Source organism: Lactuca serriola, chromosome 4, assembly GCF_051521515.1.
Source record: "Lactuca serriola cultivar US96UC23 chromosome 4, Lser_US96UC23_V15, whole genome shotgun sequence".
NCBI classification, from domain to species: Eukaryota; Viridiplantae; Streptophyta; class Magnoliopsida; order Asterales; family Asteraceae; genus Lactuca; species Lactuca serriola.
This window is the reverse complement of record NC_136411.1, coordinates 189229729-189254624: the sequence shown is the minus strand read 5'-3', so window position 1 is coordinate 189254624 and position 24896 is coordinate 189229729. Positions and strand designations below refer to the sequence as shown.

Sequence of the window (24896 nt, the reverse complement as noted above, 5' to 3'; positions counted from 1 at the left end):
ACGTCTAATGATCTCGTTTTCTTTGTTGTGATCCTCAAACTTATCTTTTTTAACCCTCAAGGAAACTTATCTTTGAGATTCAACTCAAGTCTTAAAACACTAAAACATATCTTGTTTATTCCATACGGGCAAATGCCCTATTTATAGGCTCAAGAGAGCCGTTTACATAATTGAATTGCTATCATATGATTGCAAGACGACAAACATATTTACAATATAGCCCTCTATACTATTGAGAGTTACATATTTTATATTACATCTTACAAGCTTTATGTCATATTTTAGATATCTAATGACACAGGATGGAGGATCATTGATAATAATACAAAATATATACATTGAGGAGGGAGGGGTCCACAGGCCCACTACCTTAATGGGCTAAATACTAAATAGGAATTTTTTTTTTTGTAAAAACATTTTTTCTTTCAAAATTAAGAAAAAGTCACTACCTCCTCATGAACCCGCGGTTCGACCGGGAAAGAGATTGGCTGGTTCGACACTCCAAAGCAGTAAACCGGTCTACGCTTGTTTAGGGAATGTTGAGCGGAAAACGAAGATATATAAACAACCTCCGACTTCGTATTTGCCTTCTTGGCCACTTCTGCTCTTCCAGGGTTTTGGCCTCTTCCCCTTGGGTTCCACAGACCACAGGGCTCGCTAGTTTTGTTTCATTTCTCATAACATAATACATTGAACTAGGGTTAAATGCTTGTAGATTAGTACTCTTAATTATTACACTTGAAAAATGACGAAGAAAATTGTCACGAGAAGAGAGCTTTTGGACCGATGGAGGACCATTGAAGAAGAAGACGATGAAGAAAACGTATTCGATCACTCAAAACAACGTCACATCCAACATCTCAAAGAAATATGGTGCTTTCTTCTAAAATAAATTACCGCCAATAATTTTATTCTATTGCGATTTTAATACTCACATATAGTCTCCAATCTATCAAATTTGTTGACTATTCTGTTTTTGTGTTCTTGATCACTCTATAGCAGGCAAGCAATTGCCCCCTTCCAATATGCTTGATAGGCTGATTACTTGTTAATGATCAATACGAATAAGGATATGTCCATGTACAATCAATATAAGGGTTACTGATAAATAAACTGTTTGGGGCTGGCTTTTGAGTTTTGACATTTACCAGCTTTTGCATCATCATTGCAATAACATTACCTTACTCCTCTGTACATTTCCATCATATCTCATTTCTATACGTAGTTTGTAAAAATGATCAATGTTTTTCTTAATGGAAGAACAGATAATGAAATTGTTTATATGCTGCTGCTTTAATGTTCCTTTTAATTGCTTCAATCCATCTTTTGAACGCTAATTAAGTACTTACTATCTACAGATTTACTTATGAAGAACGCAATATCTTTTTGTTGCTCTATATTCAGGTTCTCGGATGCATTCAACTTCTTGATATATCTTTCTAAAGACAATCATATTTGGTGTGGCAACTGGGATATAATGGGGCCACTTCTAGAAACATTCTACAATTACTTTAAAGATGATCGGCAGGATTCTCCTCTCAAGCTTCTGTGGAAAAGAATTTCTGAAGAATTACAAGATTGCATGCAATGCATCTGTCAGCATCATCAAGCCAAGGACACATATGCCATGGAGTATGAGTTGAGCTCAATTGGGCCTCTTCTTGATGTTCTATGCAGGCTTGATGAAGAAAGGGTGACTAATCAATTGAAAGAGATGAACACAAGAATAGGAAGCGGGAAATATGATGCTGTGAAAGACAGTGCAAAAGTTATCACTGTCATGTATGAGGTAACCTAATCAAATGTGTCTATCAAATATCTGCAGCAGTTTATATTAATATTAATATTTATTATTGTGTTATAGGTGTTGATGTTTCCTGTCTTGTTGGATGATCAATCTTTGGTCAATGAGTTTCAAACATTCATTGAAGCAGTTGATGATTCTCATGAACTTACTTTGGCTGGTCATCAACAATACCCGGTAGACCTTCAACAATATACAGTTTCTTACTTACCCTTTTTGACTCATAACAGTTGCTTTTCAATGATTTATGTAGGGAGTTTATGCCTTACTTTTCCTCAAAACTAGGAGGTGTCGCTCTATAGGTTTTCGTTTAGCTGGATACATGGGCAAATTGAGGTATCATTTCTTTTTTGCTTCTTGTTAGATTCACAAAGTTTGTTTAAATCTTATATTTTCTCACAGGAATGCAGCAGATTTGGAACCTCTGCAGCCTTTACTCAAGAAATGCATCTCATTTCTAGAAACAGAAGCCATTCCTGTTAACTCTGAGAGCTCAAGGCCAAGGATGCAGCTGGATCGAATAACTGTATGGCTTGGAATCAAGGCACTGTAGGGAGGGGTTTTTACCTATTTTTGAAACTATCCCCTTCTCCTTTTGTTAATAACATTCTTGATGCGAATGTATTTCTATGACTATGTCTTAACTCTTAAGTCTTAACTCATTTGCTTGTTATGAAGGCTTGGGTTTTTAGACCCTCATGCATTTGAAGAAGGGATTTTGGAGCGTCATCCGAGCTTTCTGAATATTGTGCTTAACCATATCTGTGATGATTCCCTTGAATTTTCTTATGCAATCAATTGCCTTAGACTACTTTTCGATATGCTTGGTATGTTTTCCTTGTTTTTTTATTGCCTATTTGCATGCTCATTTGCTAGTTAATGTCTTCTAAAGTAGTGTTTTTGTGTTTCAAGGATGTAAACTTTGGTTAAGGGCAACATTGTCACCAAGTGTAATGCGTGACACACTACTTGGTCAGTGTTTTCATACTAAAGATGAAAAGAGCCACAAGGAAATATTTGATCTTTTCCCACCTTTTCTTCAGGCATGCTTTTCTGTTTTTGTACATTATTTACTTTGAAAATTATATGATGATACTTTATGATCTTATAGCCTGTTTATGCAGTCTCTTGAAGCTTTGCAAGATGAAGAACACAAAAAACAACGCAGACATTTTCTCTACTTTCTTCTACATCAAGTCACTGTTAGTAGCAACTTCAGCAATCTAATGAGAAAAAAAGCCTGCCAGGTGTCTTATTTGAACACTCTATAATTGATAACTCTCATGTGTGATCTTTGATTCCAAAATTTTGTTCACAGATAGCTCTTCTCATTATCCACCGAGGCTACAAGATGAATCCTTCTTGTCCACCTTTTGAATGTGCACACATGTGGTATGAAATTCTCTGTCTTATTTCTTCACACAGTAATTGTAAAACTAAAATCATTACTACTTTGTATTTGATAATGTTTATGGGACAGGGGTCCTTCTCTATTGGCATCTCTCAAGGATTCATCACTCTACAGTTCTCTAAGGCAACCTGCTTTGGATTTGATCCAAACTATCATAGTCTCTGATGCATCTGCATTAGTGTCTTCAATTCTACACTGTCAAATACACAAAACTGTTGATAGGAATATCATTGACTTCAAAGATGAAGATGAGAATGAAGGGTTATTTGCAGATGATACTGAAGAAAAGGACACCAGTTGTTGGAATGGATTTAGTCAACAGAGTCAAACTACATCATCAGAATACGGGGGATGGATGTGCATTCCAATGCTATGGTTTGATGTTTTAGTCGAAATTGATCCCGTGATTCTACCAATATCATTTTCTAAAGCAGTTTTATGGGGTTTATCTCGTTTTTCTATGGTTGAACCTGAAACTATCGCTGACATGGCACTTCCAGTTGGAAATTGGTTAACTACACGTGCACCTGAAGTATCATGTCTATTTGGGTGGAAAGCACCATCTGGTTCTGATGATGGTGGGGATGGAAAAGAGTCAAAAAATTCAGTCAAAGTCTCAACAATGTGCATCCCATTAATCAGAACATTCAGAAGGTTACTTTTTTTGCATTTCCTAAATCTTTGTTTAAATACTGTATTATAATGAAATGTTGGATAATGTTAATCAGGTTTACATCCTATTTTATTACAAGAATGGAGCAAGGTGAGCTTCAAAAGCAATGGAGTTGGGAACCAAGGATGGCTGAAAGCTTAATCCTTTTGCTTGTTGATCCTGATGATGTAAATACTAAATACTAAATACTAAATACTTCCCTTCAAAGTCATTAATTATGTAATATTATTATATGAATTGGTTTTGAGAATTTTATCATTTTCTTTTTGCAGAATGCAAGACAAGTTGGTAGGCGTATTCTTGAACAGGTTTCAAACACACGTGGCCTTCTTTCCTGTTTGCAGTTTTTGTGTTCATGTTCAGCTTCAATATCAGCTGTATTTCTAGGGCTCAGACATGCTCGCGAATTGGTATTGTTCTTTCTATTAGTCATTTAATTATTTGAACATGTCACTCAAATTTGTGAATTGTCTTTTGTTTTGGTGTTCTTTTCAGCTTCTGTTGGATTCGGTGCTACAAAGATTTCAAAGTCTGCATCATTTCTTTTTTGTACTATGCAAGATACTTACAGAAGGGGTACAATCTGGCAAAAGTGATGGTAATAGTAATTTAAAGTTTTCATCTCAAGGGGGGTTTTTACAGCAGCCTACATTTGAATCCATGGATGCTAATATTGATGGAAACCTGTCAAAGTTCAATTCTGAACATTGGAAAAAGTTTGGTTGCTTATTATCAGAAGTTGCTTGGCCATCTTTTTGCATATGTTTGTCTGAAGGGAAGACATTCATTGACTACAAGATCTCCCAGGTATGATTAAGCTATCTTTCTGAATTCCTTCAGTAATTTCATTTGTATTCATAGCATGAGTGCATGACCAATGGAGTTCAACATTTTTTTTTACTGTTGTTTCAGATGACATGTGTCAGAATACTTGAATGCTTACCTGTCATTCTCCAAAGGCTCCAGCAATCTATGAACAGAATACCTGGAGATCCAGACATTTTGGTATCAAAATCAGTTGGATATAAATGGCTTCATGATTTGATGTATTGGGGAAAGTCTACACTTGCTGTTGTAATTCGGTATTGGAAACAAGCAGTGCTTTCTTTACTTGATCTACTTAAGGAGTCATGTAATGATAAAACATCTGATATCATGGCCATTGAGAAACTTATTCAATCTGGTATGTTTCCATTGATATATTCTTTTCTAATTTTTATGTTTTGCTATTAGTTTTTGCGTTAACGAATTCAAGTTCATGTTTTACATTTTGCTTGCAGAAGACATTCCGGTTGATGAATTAACCAGTCAGATATCATGCCTTTCCGTTTCATTGAAGAATGCATATGGGGAAACAAACTTCAATTCCACATTGTTGAATAGAAGGAATTCATCCTCTGAAAAAGTCGAAGCTTTAGATCTGGAGATTTTGGATTCAGATTTTAGTGCCAAAACAGAGAGAGAAAGTGTGATAATTCTTTCAGATGACGAGATCGATGTAAAAGATTCCATCGACACTGTGAGTGTTTCAAGTCATTCATCATTAGATGTAGAAGAAGCTATGGGCTCAAAAACTGCTGAAAAAGCTTCACAACTTAATGCAGCTAAGAATATTTCTTTTAAGGTTCCAACTTCAACAACACAGGTGGAGGCTGAGAATAATGTGGATGTGGAAAGAGTAAGATCATCTTCTATTTCTATAGAGAAGTCTGTACAAGGCACAAGTAAAGGAAAAGGAAAAGGAAAATCATCTGATGTGCAGAAAAAACCTTGTTTGACAAAATCATCTTCAGAAAATCTTACTTCTAAAATGGAAAATTCAGTTCCATATCAGCGTGCATCAAGTTTGAAGAATGTATCTGATGAAACAAGGGTTAACCAAGGTATCAAAAAGATTCCACCAAAAAGTGACAATAGAGCAATCAAGGAGTTGGTATTTGATGCTAAAGATGATCCATGGGAATTTGCATTAAAATCCGCAAGGCATCATCAATCACACCTTGCAAAATTAAGTGGCCCAAAACGCCAGGTCATCCAACTAAACATGCCATTTGAAAACCGAGCTTCCCAAAATAGAATGCGTGTTGGACAACAGAGGTTTAAACCTCTAAGACTAGACGATTGGTTCAGACCTATATTAGAGATGGATTATTTTGCTACAGTAGGGTTAGTTTCGTCAACTGTAGAAAAGAATCAAACAGGGAAACTAAAAGAGGTTCCTGTTTCTTTCCAATCTCCAGATGATTACGTGGCAGTTTTCCGTCCTTTGGTGTTGGAAGAGTTAAAAGCACAGCTACACAGTTCATTCATGGAGTTGACTTCTTCAGATGAGATGTCATGTGGAAGTCTCTCCGTGATGTCTGTTGAAAGAGTCGATGACTTTCATGTTGTTCGTTGTGTCCATGATGACAAAGATCTAGAAGGTTCTAGAAGCTGTGTCGAAAACGACCTTGTATTGTTTACCAGACATCCTTTTCAAAAATCCTCTAATGATGTCCACATGGTTGGAAAGGTGGAAAGATGCGAGAAAGATTATAAAAGAAGATCAAGCATTTTAATGATCAAATTCTATCTTCAAACCGGATCTTCGCGTCTAAATCGTGCTAAAAAGCTCTTAATGGAAAGAAGCAAGTGGTACATTCATCGCATCATGAGTATCACTTCACAACTTAGAGAATTTCAAGCACTTTCATCAATACACAGTATTCCTCTCATTTCCACCATCTTAAACCCTAACAACCAGCCTAATGTTGTTAAATCAAGAACAAATTTGAGCAAGCTCTCCCCACCTTTACAGAAAGTTCTAGAATCATCATTTAACGACTCTCAACTTCAAGCCATAAGCAGTGTCACAAGATCTGTAGGGTTGAAAAGTGATGATGTTCATGATCTATCTCTTATACAAGGTCCTCCAGGTACTGGAAAAACACGTACAATTGTAGCCATTGTCAGTGCTTTGCTTTCGTTGACCAAAGTCAACAACACTGGAACAAGAACTGAAAGTGGTGTAAATGTTTCAAGACCTAAAGGGCAAATGAGTCAATCTGTTGCGATTGCACGGGCCTGGCAGGATGCAGCCTTGGCCAAACAACTGAAGGATGTAGAGGATAAAAACTCCAGACCTACTAATGGTGGAGGAGGTAGAGTTCTGATTTGTGCACAATCAAATGCTGCTGTTGATGAACTCGTGTCAAGAATTTCATGTCATGGATTATACGCAAGTGATGGAACAATGTACAAGCCGTATCTTGTTAGGGTTGGGAACTCAAAAACAGTTCATCAAAATTCTCTTCCTTTCTTCATCGACACCCTCGTTGACCAACGTTTGACTGAGGAGAGTAATGCTGGAGGTGATGTGAAAAGTGATGATGCGGATTCTCATTCTTCTAATGCTCTTCGTTTGAAGCTAGAAAAGTTGGTTGATCGGATTAAGTTTCTTGAAGCCAAACGGGCTAACTTAAGCAATGGAAACCCCGACTCAAAACAAGTTCTTGAAGGAGATGATGACGTGGACGTGAAGGAAATGTCTGATGTGGAAATTGGGGTGAAATTAAGATCACTATACAGTGAAAAGAAATCAGTCTACATCGATCTCGCTGCTGCTCAGTCACGTGAGAAGAAATCTTACGAAAAAACAAAAGCTTTAAAACTTAAATTGCGTAAATCGATACTAAAAGAAGCTGAAATTGTGATAACAACATTGAGTGGATGTGGTGGAGATCTTTATTCGGTGTGCTCTGAATCCATGTCAACTCATAAGTTCAGCACTTCATCTGAATCTTCATTGTTTGATGCTGTTGTAATCGATGAAGCCGCTCAAGTACGTTCCTATTTTGATTTTCTTTCCTTTTTTATTTTGTTTGACCTGGTTTGACTTGACTCAAGATTATATTGTTCTTGTCAGGCTTTGGAACCTGCTACTTTGATTCCACTTCAGCTGTTGAAATCAAAGGGTAGCAAGAGTATTATGGTTGGTGATCCAAAGCAACTACCTGCAACTGTTCTCTCTGATGTTGCAAGTAAATATCGGTATCAATGTAGTATGTTTGAACGCTTACAAAAAGCTGGACACCCTGTTACTATGCTTACAAAGCAGGTAGACTTGTATATATATAAACTTTGCTTCCACTGTAAGTTTTTTTTAGAATTTACTAATTATTAGTTTTTACTTGTTACAGTATAGGATGCATCCAGAGATATGTCGGTTTCCTTCTTTGCATTTTTACGATGGCAACTTACTGAATGGAGATGAAATGTCCACCAAAGAAAAACCATTTCACAAAACAAAAGGTCTCGGGCCTTATTTATTCTTTGATGTTGTAGATGGACAAGAGCTTCATGGTAAAAACTCTGGGTCTCTTTACAATGAGTGTGAAGCTGATGCTGCAGTTGAACTTTTAAGGTTTTTCAGGAGAAGGTATATTTTTCTTTGGGTAAATTTTGCTCTTCATCAATAAATAGTTTTAAAGTTTTTGTTGGTTTTGACAGTTATCCATTGGAGTTTGTTGGAGGAAGGATTGGGATCATAACACCTTATAGATCTCAGCTTTCACTTTTACGCACACGTTTTTTGAATGCATTTGGGTCTGAAATAATGGAAGAAATGGAACTCAACACTGTTGATGGTTTTCAAGGGCGTGAGGTGGACATACTTGTAGTATCAACAGTTAGGGCAGCAGGCCCACCTTCCGGAACAAAGGAAACAAACTCAAAAAGCATCGGGTTTGTTGCTGATGTCAGACGAATGAATGTAGCTTTGACTAGGGCAAAACACTCGTTATGGATTTTGGGAAACGTGAGAACGTTACAGACAAATAAAAATTGGGGTGCACTTGTTAACGATGCTCATGAGAGAAATTTGGTTTTATCAGTTAAAAAACCGTATGTTTCTGTGTTTAACTCACTAAAGAGTAGTAGTAATTATGTTCCCGATAGTAAACATGATGTTTCGAGACAGGTTACTAAAAATGGGAAGAAGTCTAACAGACATGATGAACAGAGGAAAAGGTTTAGTAATGATGGTAATTTCAGTTTAGGTGTAGATAAAGAAAAGAAAAAAGCAAAAAAACAATATGATTCATCATCATCAGCAGAAAAGAAACGCAATGATGAAGATGGAGTGACACGTGAAAAAGGTGGAAATATGGGTGTGGATAAAAAAAGGAAAGGAGGGTGTAGTGAAGTAGAAAAAAAGCGTGTTAGTGTTGAGGCTGTTTCTAAAAGGAAACACCAAAGGGAAGCTGTAGAAGCTCTTCTTCCATCAGGCTTCATATCCACCACCACAAAGAAGCCCAAGCCCATGAAAACGGTCCCCCAATCAGATAGAAGGTCTACTCCACCTGTCATTAAACCCACCAAGACAAGAAAAGGTCTTGTTCTCTTTTCTTAAATTACGAATTTGGTCCCTGTCGTTTTATGTTTTTTTGCATCAAGTCCACTTTTTATTACCATTATATTTTGAATTTAGGGTAAATGTTGAAAATACTGACAGTGTGCCGCTGGTTTATGTTGTTCTTGTTTAGGTTAAAGTTAAAGAAAGCAGGTTTCGTTTGGAATGGAAGGTAATGTATGTAATTAGGGTGGATCCCAATTTTGTAAAGGTAATCCTTTTTTTGGCATGTTATATATTTTGGAATTTTGACTTTTGGGAAAGAAAGTTTGTTCCAAAGAAAGAGGCAAAAGCTGTTGACAGTTAGTTGTGGTTGTTTTGGGAGATTTATTATGTGGATTGATGGCGATGGATTAGCAAATCTGTTTTTATCAATGATTGGAGGGGTGTGGGGGTGTGGAGAGGGAGGCCCACTAGCCTTTACCACTATCTTGTTTGTTTATTCTTTTCGTTCTGTCTTGAGTAAGTCAATTTGCATTCAAACATGTTTATTTTGTACAGAGTGAGTAGTCTACTAAGATTTATGATAGATGAATCATTGATTACGTAATGGGCAGAAAGTTTGTCATTTTTATGGTTTCCACTTGCATTGGCTACACTTGTAATAAACAAAACAAAGTGGTGTCAGAAAGCAGACTATTTAATCGTTATTTGTTAAATGTTAATTATAACTAAGAACTGGGAAATTTGGGCCACCGACACGTGCATGGTGATGGTGGTTAACCAGAAAGTTGACAGGTGAATTATGGAAGAGTTATGGTAGTAGAGATCCAAAAAAAAGAATAATGATGTTAAAAACAAATAAAACCAGCTGAAAAATGGATATCTTATGCCAATTTGGAAAAAAAAAAATCCCACAATCTTTTCCGTTAACTTGCTGAGGCATGCCTTCGGCAAGTTGAATATTCAAATTCACATGTCCAATTTTTGTCCATGTCCAATAATGCATAACTTTAAGAACTAATTGTTGTTGGCTATAGAACTAGTAACCTTTTTCAAGATTTTCCCATTTATGACTTCTAAAATCGAACTCTTGTAAACTTTTAAAGTCCATGTAGTCAGCTCCATACAGCCAATGATTACTGTTACCGTTGAAGGAAACAATACACACAATGGCGACTATTGTTACTGTTTAAGGGAAATAATGCCTACACAATGATATGAATATTATAATAGCTTTTATGAATATGAATATAGACCTACAAATCTACGTATGAGGGCTTGGACCTATTTACAAATGGCATTAAATTTACAACATACAAACTAATCCATAAAATGGATGGGAATAACTGCCCACCTTTAGCCGGGAAGTTGAGTATTTAGTAGGTAAAAGACTCCACATAGTTATATGTTGTTGACATTTGACAAAGGGGAACATTTTAACAAACATCGATGCATTTTATTATATCTTCCAGTTTAATACTTATAAGATTATTACACGAGTTTCTAGCCAACCACGTGAAACAAGAGAGTTATGGATCATCCAAAAACCGAGGACCCAAAGTTACCCCATATGATAAAATGGGGTGTCTTTTTAGCCAACCCCATATTCAAATCTATATACAAAAGAAAGGGTTGTTGCATCCCTTTTATTGTTCGGAGCAAATATTTTTTCATACCACAATGCATGGATCATAAAGCGTGATTTTAAATAGGCTACTGCCTACGAGGCGTCTATCACGCTTTAGTTTGATTCATAATTTTTGGTGTCATGTACGTAGGCCCTTATCGACAACGGATCCATCCTAAATAAAAATAAAGTAAAATGATTGATTGCTAAAAAAATTAAATATTTCTTAAACAAAATACCTTCTTTACTTATTTTTCTACGTCCCCCTCGTGATCCTCTTTACTCTCTTCTTTCTCATTCAATCCACCTTGTATGCCAATATAATAAAATTATTAATTATTTAAGGGTTTTCTTTTGGCATCTTCATAAATCACAACCTTTTTATATGCATTCTCATACATGACACCTCTTCTTATTTATTTATTTATTTATTTTTTTCATATTCCTTATTCATCCTAGGTGGATGCCAAAAAACTAACATCATAAAGTGACTTATAACAATATAATAAAGAGTTATACATTTAATATATTGTCTCCTCGACTGATCAACATTCAACAAACATATCGGGATAATTATCTATCACCCATTGAATATCATCCTTGGTCTTACTCTCATAAAAGCCAATTCATATCTAATATACACGAAATCGTCCAGCATATCTTTTATGACGAGACTTGAACCTCAACCTTCAGGAAGACCAGATACCACTGGGCTAGAAACACTTTGGTATTATAAAAAAAAGTTAGTTAAATTATATCGAAAGTATCTCATATGTATGAACGATGACAAATGTGACTCACAATTAATACGGACCACCCTATGCTGCCATAGGACCTATAGGATGACCTCTTTATGCAATCCAACAAACTCAACAAGTATGCTGCAAAACGTCTCCCATATCCAAATAAATAAAGTTATATAATGACAAACATTTACCAACCGATCAACATTTTAATGAACCCCTAATATAAGTTTGTTTACCTTGAAAACATAATCTAATCCATGGAAAATACGACTAAAATAGATTGAGGCCTGTTTACCTTGAAACCATAAACTAGTTCATGGACATTGTACACTATCACACCTTTCTTTTCTCTTTTTGGCTTGCTTGGTCTTTAGTTTATCTTTAGGCTTCTCTAAGCTAGCAACCGTCCTACATATCTATTATATATAAACATATAAACAAGACCGGTCCTGAGGGAGTGAAGGGTGTGCGACTACACATGGTCTAGGAAAAAATTGGGTCCGATTTTAAGCGAAATTAACTAATTAATATATAATTATATACTAATGTTTTCAAATAAATTCATCAGAGCTGTGTAGTTTAGTTGGTTAAAGTGCCATTTTAACTGCCAACCGGACCGTGTTCGAATCATGCCATTTATATTTTAATTTAAAATCACAAATATTCTACTACAATTGTTAGATGTGTTAAAATATTCTATTATCTATTAGAATTGTTATAATATTTTAATATTATATTAAAATTGTTTGAATATTTATATTTTAATAGAATATTTGAATATTCTAACAGTTTTGTTTTAATATTTATAATCTAATAATCTATTAGAATATTTCATGTATATTAAAAAAAACGGCATTTTTTTTTAATTTTTGATAAATTAAATGACAAAAATAATATTTAAAAAAAATTTCAAAAAATTTCATTTATTTTGCATTTTAAAAATATTTTTTTTAATCTTTAAAATAAGTGACTAGGTTGAGTCCTTACATCTCATATGGTCTCAAATTAACCTATCTCTCTCTCTCTCTCTCTCTCTCTCTCTATATATATATATATATATATATATATATATATATATATATATATATATATATATATATATATATATATATATATATATATATATATATCAATGCATTATCCTGTTTACTAATAGTCGATCTTTATTGCAATAAGTCAGAAAGCCTTATCAATTTGTTTTTTTTTAAGCGGCTACTGACATTTTCTAATCTAAAACTAAGTAACAATTTAAACCTTCAACCATTTAATTTGGGCCGAAAGTCACTTTCTCAACATCGGATGCCACTCGGCTATAAACCCGAATAATGCCCGATCAATTTGTTAATATCTTACCTTTATATATTTGTAATTAGCCGGTGAATTAAACTAAACTGCAGACATAGACTTAATTAGTTACTGAAGCCACATGCATTTCTTGGAACTTAAACCCCTTGTCACATTACCATTAAATGCCCTTCATAATATTATGCAACATTATGCAACTTGTCTCATCATTTGCTTACTATTTCCACTTTTTTCATACCCTAAGCAATCCTTAGATCACATGTTCCATTTCATTTTTTCAAATCCGATCCTAATTCCTAAGCAACTCCTTTGAGATTTACGACATTAAAACTAGATTTATGCGTCTTTAATTGTTGGCATTTCGTACATGCTTTTTGACTTTTTAACAAGAACGATCGATTGACTTATTTATTTGTATACCCTTTTTTGTCCTTATAACAAAGTATTACAAATAAGAATATTTATCATTAAGGCATTGATTAGTTGTACGTTAAATACGGGGTACCCATTTGACCAACCATGTGTTTGTGTGCAGAACATTTGCTTCTAAATAAAGTAAACAAACCCATCAATAAATATTGCTTAATTCAACATTTTTTTTCATTTTTTTTTTTAATTTACAAGGATTTAATTTTATTAATTTAATTAAATAAATACATATAGATCGGTTAGATATCGAGGGCAGTTGAATTCCACCACTCATTAGCCAATCAATGCATCCATGATTGAACCCTACCCTCCCCACCCTCTTCAACCCTAATCATCATTCTCGTTTGTTTACAATATTAACATAAACCCAATTAAAAACACTTTATTAATCAACCTGTACCTTTTCGTATTTATTTTATTATTTATAAATATTTTATAACATCGATAGAGATATTAGTTACTAATATAAATAGCCGCGAGCACCTACTTACAGGTTATACATGACAACCACCTTTCCAATTCCAAATCTCCATTTCACACACATATATACGTATACATATACATTTACATGTATATATAGATCACATCTTCCATCTTTTTCACTCACAAGACGTATTACGTACACATAACATCTCTTTCTCTCTGGGTATATATATAGCTGGAGATCGAAGAATTTAAGGGAGGCATAATCATTAATTAACATATAGAAGAAATCATGGCCGAGTCCTCGCATCTACCACCCCCACTACCACCAAAGAAGTCTAACAAAATTCGAGACATTGTTAGGCTTCAGCAGATGCTTAAGAAATGGAAGAAGACTGCAACCTCCAAGAACAACAACAACGACGACAATGGTGGTGTACCCATTAAGACGACAACAACGAAAGGTCTTAACAAGTTCCTCAAGAAAACCCTATCTTTTTCAGATATCAGCAGCAGTAGTACAGGTCAAGAAGATGTGGTGCGAAAAGGATACTTAGCTGTTTGGGTGGGGAGAGATGAAGATGCCATGAAGAAGTTTGTAATCCCTACAGATTACTTAACCCATCAAGCTTTCAGTCTACTCTTAAGAGATGCAGAAGAAGAGTTTGGATTTCAGCAAGAGGGTATCCTCAAGATCCCCTGCGATGTTCCTCTCTTTGAGAATATCTTGAAGACGATGACAGACAACAAGAAAAACCATCAACAGCAGCAAAGATCTACCCTCAAATCTTCATCTTCAACATCTTCATTCTTCTTGTATGATGATGATCAGCAAGAGCAACAACAAACGGAACAGCTTAACTGCTGCACCTCTTCTGCTACTCCGCCACCTCATCATCAACGTCATCGGAGCTCCACTTTTGATTCCCAGCTGCTAAAGACACCTCCAACCACTCCAACTCACAACCTTCCATTATACTGTCGATGAATTCATTATAATTAATCTATCTATTCATCATCTGTCTTTTTGGTCGTTTTATTACTATTATTGTTCCATCTTTTCTTTTGTTCTCATGATATTTAAGAGATGAACACTTTTGTTAACTTCTTGTTCTTGCTGTAGCTACTTAATTACTGATTAAGAACGCATGGCCTTGATTAAGATAATAAGATTGAAATATTTATATATCTTCGGATTTGATCTCCTTTAGCTTCCATGATCAGTTTTCCTGCTTTAATCATAAGCGTATAACATTCTTTAACTATTAGCTAGCTAGCCAGCTATGTAATCATAAGCTATACGATGATCGATAAACATTTTTATATAGATTTGTACGTACTTTAATTTGTTGCAAACTAATTTTGATACAAGACAAAAGAACCCACTAAATTCTGCTAGACTGAGTCGTCGTTTTACACAAATTCCAATGGTTTGCAACCAAACTAGAGGCGTGATAGTTAAAATTAAAATATCTGTCATAGGGTATTGTACATGTTCCTTTCCTTTTTTTGTACATTTGAGATATGCAATTAATATGAAGGTTGTTTTGGAAGAAAAACTTTATTATTAAATTAAAGGAGAAGAAGACCCTTTTACATTGGAGATGGTATATTTTAGTATTTATATGAAATAAAAGGTTGTGACAATTAATTGTTTGGAGTATTAATTAATTAGGATGCATGCAACAAAGTGGAATATATTATAAGGGGGGTGGAAAGGACAGATTACATGTACGAACTAACCAAGTGGTTTTAGTAAAAACCTCTATATACGTACAGCTTCCCAAGTCCTACGGTGGAATTCACATGCCGATCCAATTCCTTCTCTTCATCCATGTGGCCTCCCATGTGATTGCAACTTCTACATCTTTCTCTTCTGCATTCCTTTTATTTAATACCAAAAGATTTCTCAACTTGTGAATGTATCATCTCATATTTAATTATATGTAACTAATTAATTATGTATCTATGCATGTATGTATTTACTTTAATGGTAGCAAAATAAATTGGCGCCTTCCCTGTAATGTAAATAAAGTCTGTAAATAGCAATTAAAATAAATGCATTTTGACTCATAAGACATGGTTACCAGCAATTAATGGCAAAACTAAGTCCAAAATATAATGTTCCAAATAGTATTTGCTGGTCGCGAATGATACAAAGTTATTACTAAGTATACGATGCCAGACAAAATAATTGTAGAATTAAAGGATTGACCATGAGTACAATCATGGAAGTTTAAAGAGTATTTTTCATTATTCTCATAAACATTGTACAACTAATTGTGAATGAATAGCAACTTAACATGGGCTATGCTTTTGTTTAAAGTTGACTTTGACAAAGCATTTGATTCAATAAATTAAGAATATCTTGACTTGTTGCTCATGCAAATGGGGTACGGCGATAGATAAAGGTGGATACAAGGTTGTCTTAAATCGGCTAGAGCTTTGGTTCTTATAAATGGACCCCCCACGGAAGAGCTTGAAATGGGAAGGGGGGGGGGGTGGGGGGAGGGGTTCGTCAAGGTGATCCACTGTCGCCATCTCATTATTATAGCTATGGAGGGACTCAACATTGCAATGAAAACATGTGAGAAAGGCATATTCTCGGGTATCAAGATTCCACACGATGACTTATCTATGTCTCAACTCTTCTAAACGGACAACGTGCTCTTCTTGGGGGAATGGAGCAAGGAGAATATTAAAAACCTTGCAAGAATACTTAGATGTTTTCATGTCTCTTCGGGACTAAAAGTCAACTTCCACAAGTCTTAAGTTTTTGCCTTTTTGGCATTGATGTGGATATGCGCGGGGTTACCCGTCACACACATCAATGAAACTTGAGACTGGTGATTGATAGATTTTATTCCAAACTATAATAAAGAGATGAATCAAATGAAACATTGGAAACTGGTGATTGATAGATTTTATTCCAAACTTAACTCATGGAAAGCAAAAACACTCTCACTAGGTGGTTATCTAACCCTCACAAAATCTGTACTCGGCAGCCTCCCCTCATACTATTTCTCATTGTTGGTTACACTTATTTGGATTATCAATACACCGGAGAAAATCAGAAGATAGTTTCTATGGGGGATCAGACTCAAAGAACAAAATAAATTGGGTGGCATGGGAGAAGGTGATATCTCCTAAAGACATATGTAGCCTCAATTTGGGATCGTTGAGGGCACTTAATCTATCTCTGATAGTCAAGTGGTGGTGGCGATTGAAGACATGAACGAATGGTCTATGGGGTAGAATTATTAATGATATACATAATGTCTCCAACAAAACCTCAGACTATATGGTTAAAAAGATGATATTGTCATATTTATATACATTTTTAGGCAATATTTTAATACATTTTTATTAATATTATAGTTAAATGCATAGATATATGATACTTATGAGATCAAATTGAATTTTATGGCCAAAAAGAACACGCTTGAAGATAAATGACCAAAATTTACGAAGATTGGAACTTTGGAAGATTGAAGATTAAAAGAAGAAAAATCCCTGCTGATAAGTCAATCTCATGACGTGAGGGATAAAAGCTCACGATGTGAATATCAAGTTCTAGAAGATTAACATACGGGAAGTCAGAATTCGTGTCAAATATGGATAACTACCCAACTCACGACGTGAGCCATCAATACTCATGACATGAGTACCGTATTTACTAAAACTATAAATACTCCTTCATTGTTACGACTTAAGGAGGTTGGAAGAGACATATTATGGAGATATAACTAAGTTTGAAGGTCAGAAAAGTGTGAAAAACATATGTTTGAAGGAGAATTGCTTGAAGATCGAGAGCTTGAAGAACATATTCATTACATTGGTTTGGTATATTTTAATTATGTCAATTTCAATTCGTTTTGTGTGTGTGTTTTCAGCCATGAGTAGCTGAATTTAGTAGCTTTTGTTTATCTAGATGTAGCTTTAACTCTATGGTTTAGTTTATCAAATTATGAATTTTAATAGTTGGTTTTGAGCTTGTGTTTGATTATCTTTACCTAGCATGTTAATATTTGATACTTTGATTGCTTGAATTCAGGTCCTATGTAGCTTAGTGACCATTAAATTACATGAACTTGTTACCTAGTAGTTTAGTGACTATTAAATTGCTAGAGCTAGAACCGACCCAATCTTAGATAAGTGATAAAAGTAACTAATTTAGCTGTGCTAGAGAACATAAATTATGACCATAATTGTGTTTATTTAGATCAATCTTACATAACTTATCTACATCTTAAACTGATTATGTGTTTGCTAGTGTATGAACATGCATAGTTTTACATGAATTAGTGTAAATATTAGTAAATTTGGACTTGAATTGCTAATAACATAACATTTTATAACCAACTTTAATAATCGATAATAAGTAGCTAACCCTAGACGAAAAGTAGATTCAAACTAAACAGAAGTGTTTTTAGTAATTGATTGAAATCGTTAGTTAAGAGTTTAAGTTTGTCTGAACGTGCAAAATCAGATAAAAACCAATTTAACTTTTGCTTGTTTTTAGGTTAATTTTGAGTAATTAAATTAGATAATTAAATTTGTTCCCTGTGTTCGATACCCGACTGTTAGTGCTATATTGTTTGTGAGAAGGTACACTGCTTTAAATCGTAATAGTTAGTTAGATAGTTGGTAGAACTAATATGTGTAGTAATATTATGTATCAAGTTTTTGACACCGTTGTCAAGGAACAGATAATTTAGTTTTAGTTTTAATTGTTTTAGGTTGATAGATCATTTTGTGGGATAAAACCTACAAAAGGTTAATTTTTAGCATTAGTTTTTTTTTCCTGGGTTATTGAACTCACGATGTGAGCTCTTAAAGCTCACGATGTGAACTCAGTTATTTCGTGTTTTCTTTCGTTTTTACATTCTGTTTAGTTTTTCTGCTTCAACACGAGGTGGTATTATTACCGCATCTTGGTGAACGTTTAGTATGACTTTTTAATTGCTCTTTGTTCATTTTTACATTTTTATTTTTGTTTTTATTACAGTAATTTATCACTCGTGGATCCAATACACCTTTGATACCACCACTTAAAGATCCGAAGTCAACTTTTAGTAAAAAGACGGACAAGAAGTAGGAGAATCAAACACACCAAAGAAATCACCATTCAAGGACCTTAAATCGGTTTTTAGTAAAAAGAAGGTAAAACACGTAGGAGAATCAAGCAACCCCCGAAAGACAAAGCCACCTTTGATGTCATAGAGAACACTCCTAATAAAAAGGAAACTGGTTACGAAACAGACAAAAGTAGTGAATCCGAAAGCGAGCCAAAAGACAAGATGACGGACATTGTTGACATGGCGATGAAGGCCTACAAGAAAAGAATAAAATAGGACACCGATCCTGGACTTGTTCAACCCGTATTTCCTACTACTGCTACCTTTGAGCTTAAGGGACATATCCTTACCGTGCTAAAAGATATTCCATTTTCCAGAAAAGACCATGAATATGCATACAAGCACCTCGATGAAGTTAATGAAATAGCCGACTATTTTTAACATTCCAAATGTTCCTCGAGAGACAGTCTTGCTACGAATGCTTCTGATTACTTTTAAAAGAGCAGCTAAAGATTGGTTAAAGTCACTTGTGCTAGGGACAATCACCACTTGGGCACAGATGCGTGAAGAATTCCTCCAATAATTTTGCCCACCATTTAAAGTTTCTAAACTCAAGAAGGCCATAGCAAACTTTGAGCAACATGTGGGGGAGTCCTTATATGAAGTTTAGGAGAGATACAAAGGGTTAATCAGAAATTGTCCCCAAAATGATTTAAACGGGCAACAAGAGGTTTCGATCTTCTATGATGGAGTGAATGTCACGACAAGGCAACTCCTTGATTGGCAAGGACCTTTAACTAAGAAAAATCATGCTAAAATTAAGGAGGTACTTGAAGAATTTTCTAAGAATTCGCGTGAGTATCACAATTCCCGAAATGATAGAGCAAAAGGAATTGGGAGTGGCACTTCGGAGGACATGGCAACTGTTTTGGCTATGTTGAATTATACGACGAAGATGGATCAAACCATACATGTTATACGTGTGGGTTGTGAAAAATGTAATGTTCCACATTTGACAAAGGATTGCCAACTTGACGATAACGGGAATAGGAAGGATCAAGCTTTCTACTCGAATGGAGACCAATATGATGAAGACTGGAGGAAGACAAAGAAAGAATGGTTGCCATACGATAAATATAAGAATCAAAAAGATGAGAAATTTAGGAAAACAGGTCGAGGCTTCTACCAAAAAGAGCAACTACAACCTGAAAAGAAAGCCGATTTTGAGTCTGTGCTTACTAGATTTATGGAGGCTTCGGAAAAAATCATGATGAAACCAATGTGATAATAAGAGACCAGCAGCTCTAATGAGATCAACAAGCTCTACTTAGAAATCATCAAACATCAATCCAAAATATTGAAGCTCAACTTGGTCAACTAACTACATTGGTTAATGAACGATTATCTCCATAAATTCCGGATAAAAAACCACAACCGCATGTCATGGCCATCGACACTGAAGAAGACACTATTTCTAAGTTTCTATAAGCCTTAGAAGAAGAGCCAAATCAACCCAAACCACAGCCCAAGAACTCGAAAAAGGAAGAGAAAAATGTTGCTGAAATAGCGTCCACACGACATGGACACAGTCTGAATAGAAAATTGTTGCTGATGCTCGAGCTTTTCGTCCTCCACTACCATTTCCTTCTTGAGCCAGAGTTCACCTACTGGAGCAAGATCATATGAAGGTTATGAAGCAAGTAAAGGGTATTCCTATTAATACTCCTTTTATTGAATCCTTGGCACAAGTGCCCGAATTTGCAAAGTTTCTTCAAGATTTACTCGACACTCGTCAACAACTAGAGAAGACTTCCAAGGTTGTTCCTTAGTGAGCAGAGTTCCATGGTGATTATGGGAGAAATACCAAAGAAGATGGGAGATCCTGGACGCCTTACACTTCCATGTGAATTCGAAAATAATATGAAGACATATGCCATAGCCGATTTTGGAGCAAGCATAAATTTGATGCCTTATTCGTTCTGTCAAAAGCTAAATCTTCCAGATTTGAAGGCTACTCGAATGACAATTTATATGGCCAACTGTTCAGTGACTCATCCACAAGGCATAGTTGAGGATATTTTGGTGAAAATTGGAAATTTTATTTTTCCAATTGATTTTGTGGTGCTAGATATGAAAGAGGATAAAAGTATCCCGATTATGCTTTGACGCCCTTTGCTTAATATCACATGAGCCTTGGTAGATGTTCATGGGTCTAAACTTACATTGTGAGTAGGAGATGAAGAAATGATTTTTGGAGTTTAAGATGGATTCAAGAATGACTATGCTCAAAATGAAGTATTCAATATACATGAAGAAAACTAGCTTGAAGAGTTGGAGAAGTTAATGGAAGAAATCAAAGAAGTCAAGCGTAATAAGCCTAGAGCATCGATTCCAATGGTTTTTGAAGTCCTTGCTTCCAAAACTCCAAATTCTTTAGTTAGTGAGGAGAGGGAAGAAAGTTTGGTGTCAAGTGATGATGAAGAAGAAGTTACCCAAGTTTTGAGACAACCAACTTTTTACAAGGAGAATGTTGAAGCTAAGGAGCTACAAAGAGAAGAAAGGAAACTTGAACTTACTGTGAAAGATAAATGGGTGAAACGAAAGCATTAAGAAGGCGGTTCTAAGGTAAAAAAGGAAAATTCTAAAAAAGCGTATTTTAGGAGAGTGCAAGCGTATAAGAAAAAAATGGAAGGAACGGAATGTGCAATTGGTGATTGAAACTCCAAACGATTCAATGTAGGGTGGCACGGAGTCCGACTCATGACTCCAACAAAAAGAAACGCTTCTTGGGAGGCAACCCGAGCTTAGTTTGCATTTTTCTTTTCGTTTTTTACATTTTAAATTTTTTGCATTTCTGATTGAGTTTTAGGGATAAATAATCATCAAGTCATCTTAATTTTTAGAAAATAGCAAAAATCAAGTGTGGGTTCGCAATTATAGAGTGGTTAAAATTTTTAAAAAGAAAATGGAATTTTTGGTCAAAATCCTCGAGAACATGACGTGGTGATAGACCCACTTCGTGATCCAATTAATTTTCCCATTTCCTTTAGTCCATTTTCAACCTCATGATGTGAGCTATAAAAATACCGAGGGTGGGGGGGACCAGTTTAAACCAAGAACATTGACTTTTGACCCATTTGTTTAAGCTACTCATACAAACAGCAAGAACTAGCCCCCACACTCGATTTTGGCTGAGATTTTCCGTCGTTTTTCTTTTAACTCCTCCCAATCTCGTGTTTATTATTCACTTTTGGTATGATTATTATACTTTAAACTTCTTAATGTTTCTAATGTTAGGCATTTTAGGCTAGGGTTTGTTCATATATGAAATATGCCGAAATTGAAGCTAATTTTTAGTATATTAGCTACTTAATGTATGATTTAGGAGCATCAGAATGTCATTGTCGAAAACCCTTGGCAAATTTTTTGGTTAGTGATGCCTGATTATATATGACTATGGCTTGCGAAATCACGACGTGATTCACGAGCTCAGAACGTGAGCTCAGTTGACACGATTTTTTATGATTTTTTTGCTATTATTTGATCTCTGTTTCTTCCTTTTGGTTTGTTTCCTATCTATTTTGCAGGAAATGGATTCAAAGAGAACCCATGAGCAGTTTCACGGAAATGTTTTTGACCGCCACCCATTATATCAACTTCCTGTCAACATGCCCCAAAGTGTGGTGATGATTTTTACAAACAAGTTGGGGTGGTTACATAACTGAGAATTCGCTATTTCTCCTCGGATTGATTGGGTCGACTTAGGAGAACTAGGAGTTACTACAAGGATGGCCCCATATTTAACGAAGAAATTTACGGGGGATGAGTTTTCTTTCACTCGTAACGGGTGGAAGAATGTCTTTGCTATTAGCGAGCCTGTTTTTCAAGAGTTATGTGTGGAATTTTTCGCATCGGTATCATTTAAGGACGCCATTGTGGATCCATATTTGGCACGAGCCTTAGTTTTTCGCCTCGGGGGCGAATATACGGAATGCAGTTTAGCCAAGATTTCTTAGAGGATGGGTATTTATGATCAAGATCTCCCATTTTTGATATCTTTTTTGGGTCAGCTGTTCGAGAGTATTTACCAGGGGTGAGTGGTTATGATTTCTAGACTACCATTGCAAACGGGGCATTCCATTCGGGTGTCACGCAAGAAAGCCACATCTAGTTACCGATTCATCGACTCCTCCATTGATTGGCTACTTTTTTCCATCAACCATAAGAAGCATGGGGACAAAGTTACAAGTTTTAAATTTATTCTTATTGTGGTCTATTATTGCACCGGAAGCTTTTATGCAACATCCCATACCATCTTGCTAGTTACTTGGGTAGCAAGGCGACCATATCATGAGCCGGGAGCCCTATCACTGGAGGACATTTTGTTAATCGCTTGGTGAGATCTTATGGTCTGTTGACACCCTGTTTAACTCGTACATTAACATTGAAGGCGGGGGACGATCTTTCTATAGGATATTTGGAGTCCATGTATGTTATTGTTAATATGGGCTCGCATTCCTGGCGATAATGATGGGGAGCAATTTGGGCAACTTGAGAAGCAACCGCGCCCGAGAGGTAGAAAAAATGTGTGGGGGCATGGTGAAAAATGCCAACCGGTGCAACAAAATGCACCCATGGGAGGAGGACCATTACACGATGAGATGATGGCTGGTTATTTTGATCGAATGAGCTTGAGTATGAAATGGATAGGTGATACAATGGAAAATATGATTCAAAATTTTAATATTAATCAACCACCTAACTTGGGAAATCAATACACAATTTGCCCTTCTTGGAGTGAGTACTAGTCAAGACAAGGAGACGAAGCAGGTACTAGCAGAGCACGGGATGATGAAGATGAAGAATGACTATCTATCCTTTTTATTTTTAGTATTTTTTATTTTCTTAGTTATTTTTAGTGTGTTTTGCTCTTATTATTTAAATTTTTTTGTTTGTTTAAAACATGTAACCAACTATGTGATGGATGTTTTTCTTCTTTCCACAATTTGTTTGCTTTGTTGCATATTTGGTAGGCTATCGTGAGAGAAAATTAAGAGAATAGAGATAAGAGTGTATGAGTAAATCCGTGTCATTTAGAGTTATGAGTCAAAGCCCATAATTTTTTAATAAGCGTGAGGTTAATTTCATGAGAGAAAATAGACTAGAGAAGAGGAAAAAGTCAACCGGAATAGAGTCTTAAAAGGGTCTTAATGCATTCATACATTCAGTTGCATTTTACTTGGATAAAAGAATTATTGCACAAATGCAATCTGTGAAGACCTAGTTCTCACGACGTGAGCCTTCACTGCTCACATCGTGAGCTGGATGTTATCAAGTTTCAGAATACGATTTAATACAAAACCACGACATGATTTCTATTACCACGTCGTGAGTAGTACAAAATGGAATTTTTATTTTCCTCTTCCAACTTTGCAATGTGACATATGCTTTCCCACATTGAGAAGTTATGTTTTGAATATCTTATGCACCACACTTGTTGAAGATGCAAGTTTCTAATTCACATTTTTCCGGCACATTCACATATCTCAGAAAATCCAAGTTCCAATCACATAATCAAGATGTTCAAGTTTTCACACGAGATCTATAATTGATCTCGCCACTACTACCCTATGGGAGTCTATTCATTTTTCTTCCTTTTATTTCTTTTAAAATATTTTATGCATACAATGAGGGCATTGTATGAAATAAGTGCGGGGTAGGGAGTTGAAAAAGTAAATTGCTAGAAAATTTAAACTTTTAAAAATATATTTGAAATAATAATCTAAAAGTTGAATATAGTAATAGTTAAAACTTAAGTTGCTAGTGTTGCGTGGGATAATCCAATGTGAGCTCAAATGTTTAATTGAGCCAACCTATGTAAGTATATTTGTGGCTTCCCAAGTCCTATTGAAAAACTATGAGATATGAAATGTGACAACCCGAAATTTATTCCGTCGCTGTAACACATTTCCATTAATAAAATTTATTCTTATTGAAATTTTCCGTTAATTTTTGGGTTAGGCAAATCAATTAAGATATTTATTATGATTTGATAAGGGTCGGAACGA

At 35.3% G+C, this 24896-nt stretch overlaps 2 protein-coding genes and 1 non-coding gene across 4 annotated transcripts; 2 read left to right on the top strand and 1 right to left on the bottom strand.

The window, feature by feature from the left end:
* The first annotated feature begins 574 nt into the window (after nucleotides 1-574).
* On the top strand, nucleotides 575-9845 carry LOC145103074 (P-loop containing nucleoside triphosphate hydrolases superfamily protein). 2 transcript variants are annotated; one of them, XM_079040614.1, is made up of 19 exons: nucleotides 575-873; nucleotides 1405-1789; nucleotides 1865-1981; nucleotides 2058-2140; nucleotides 2207-2353; nucleotides 2483-2631; nucleotides 2717-2847; nucleotides 2929-3051; nucleotides 3123-3196; nucleotides 3285-3869; nucleotides 3944-4055; nucleotides 4161-4298; nucleotides 4384-4695; nucleotides 4801-5071; nucleotides 5172-7708; nucleotides 7793-7984; nucleotides 8067-8305; nucleotides 8377-9257; nucleotides 9411-9845. In XM_079040614.1, the coding sequence occupies exons 1-19, from the start codon at nucleotides 746-748 to the stop codon at nucleotides 9413-9415; spliced, it is 6609 nt and encodes a 2202-aa protein (XP_078896740.1). In that variant the 5' UTR covers nucleotides 575-745; the 3' UTR covers nucleotides 9416-9845. The 2 variants fall into 2 exon arrangements, with proteins under 2 accessions (XP_078896740.1, XP_078896739.1); XM_079040613.1 differs by having other exon boundaries at nucleotides 576-873; nucleotides 5169-7708.
* A 3993-nt stretch (nucleotides 9846-13838) lies between these two features.
* Nucleotides 13839-14854, top strand: LOC145100482 (SAUR-like auxin-responsive protein family). The gene has a single exon (XM_079037742.1). The coding sequence runs from the start codon at nucleotides 14043-14045 to the stop codon at nucleotides 14736-14738; it is 696 nt and encodes a 231-aa protein (XP_078893868.1). The 5' UTR covers nucleotides 13839-14042; the 3' UTR covers nucleotides 14739-14854.
* A 4581-nt stretch (nucleotides 14855-19435) lies between these two features.
* LOC145103543 (small nucleolar RNA R71) lies at nucleotides 19436-19542 on the bottom strand. Its single transcript, XR_013706628.1, has one exon. It is a non-coding gene; the product is annotated as a small nucleolar RNA R71 (small nucleolar RNA).
* Between the last annotated feature and the right edge of the window lie 5354 nt (nucleotides 19543-24896).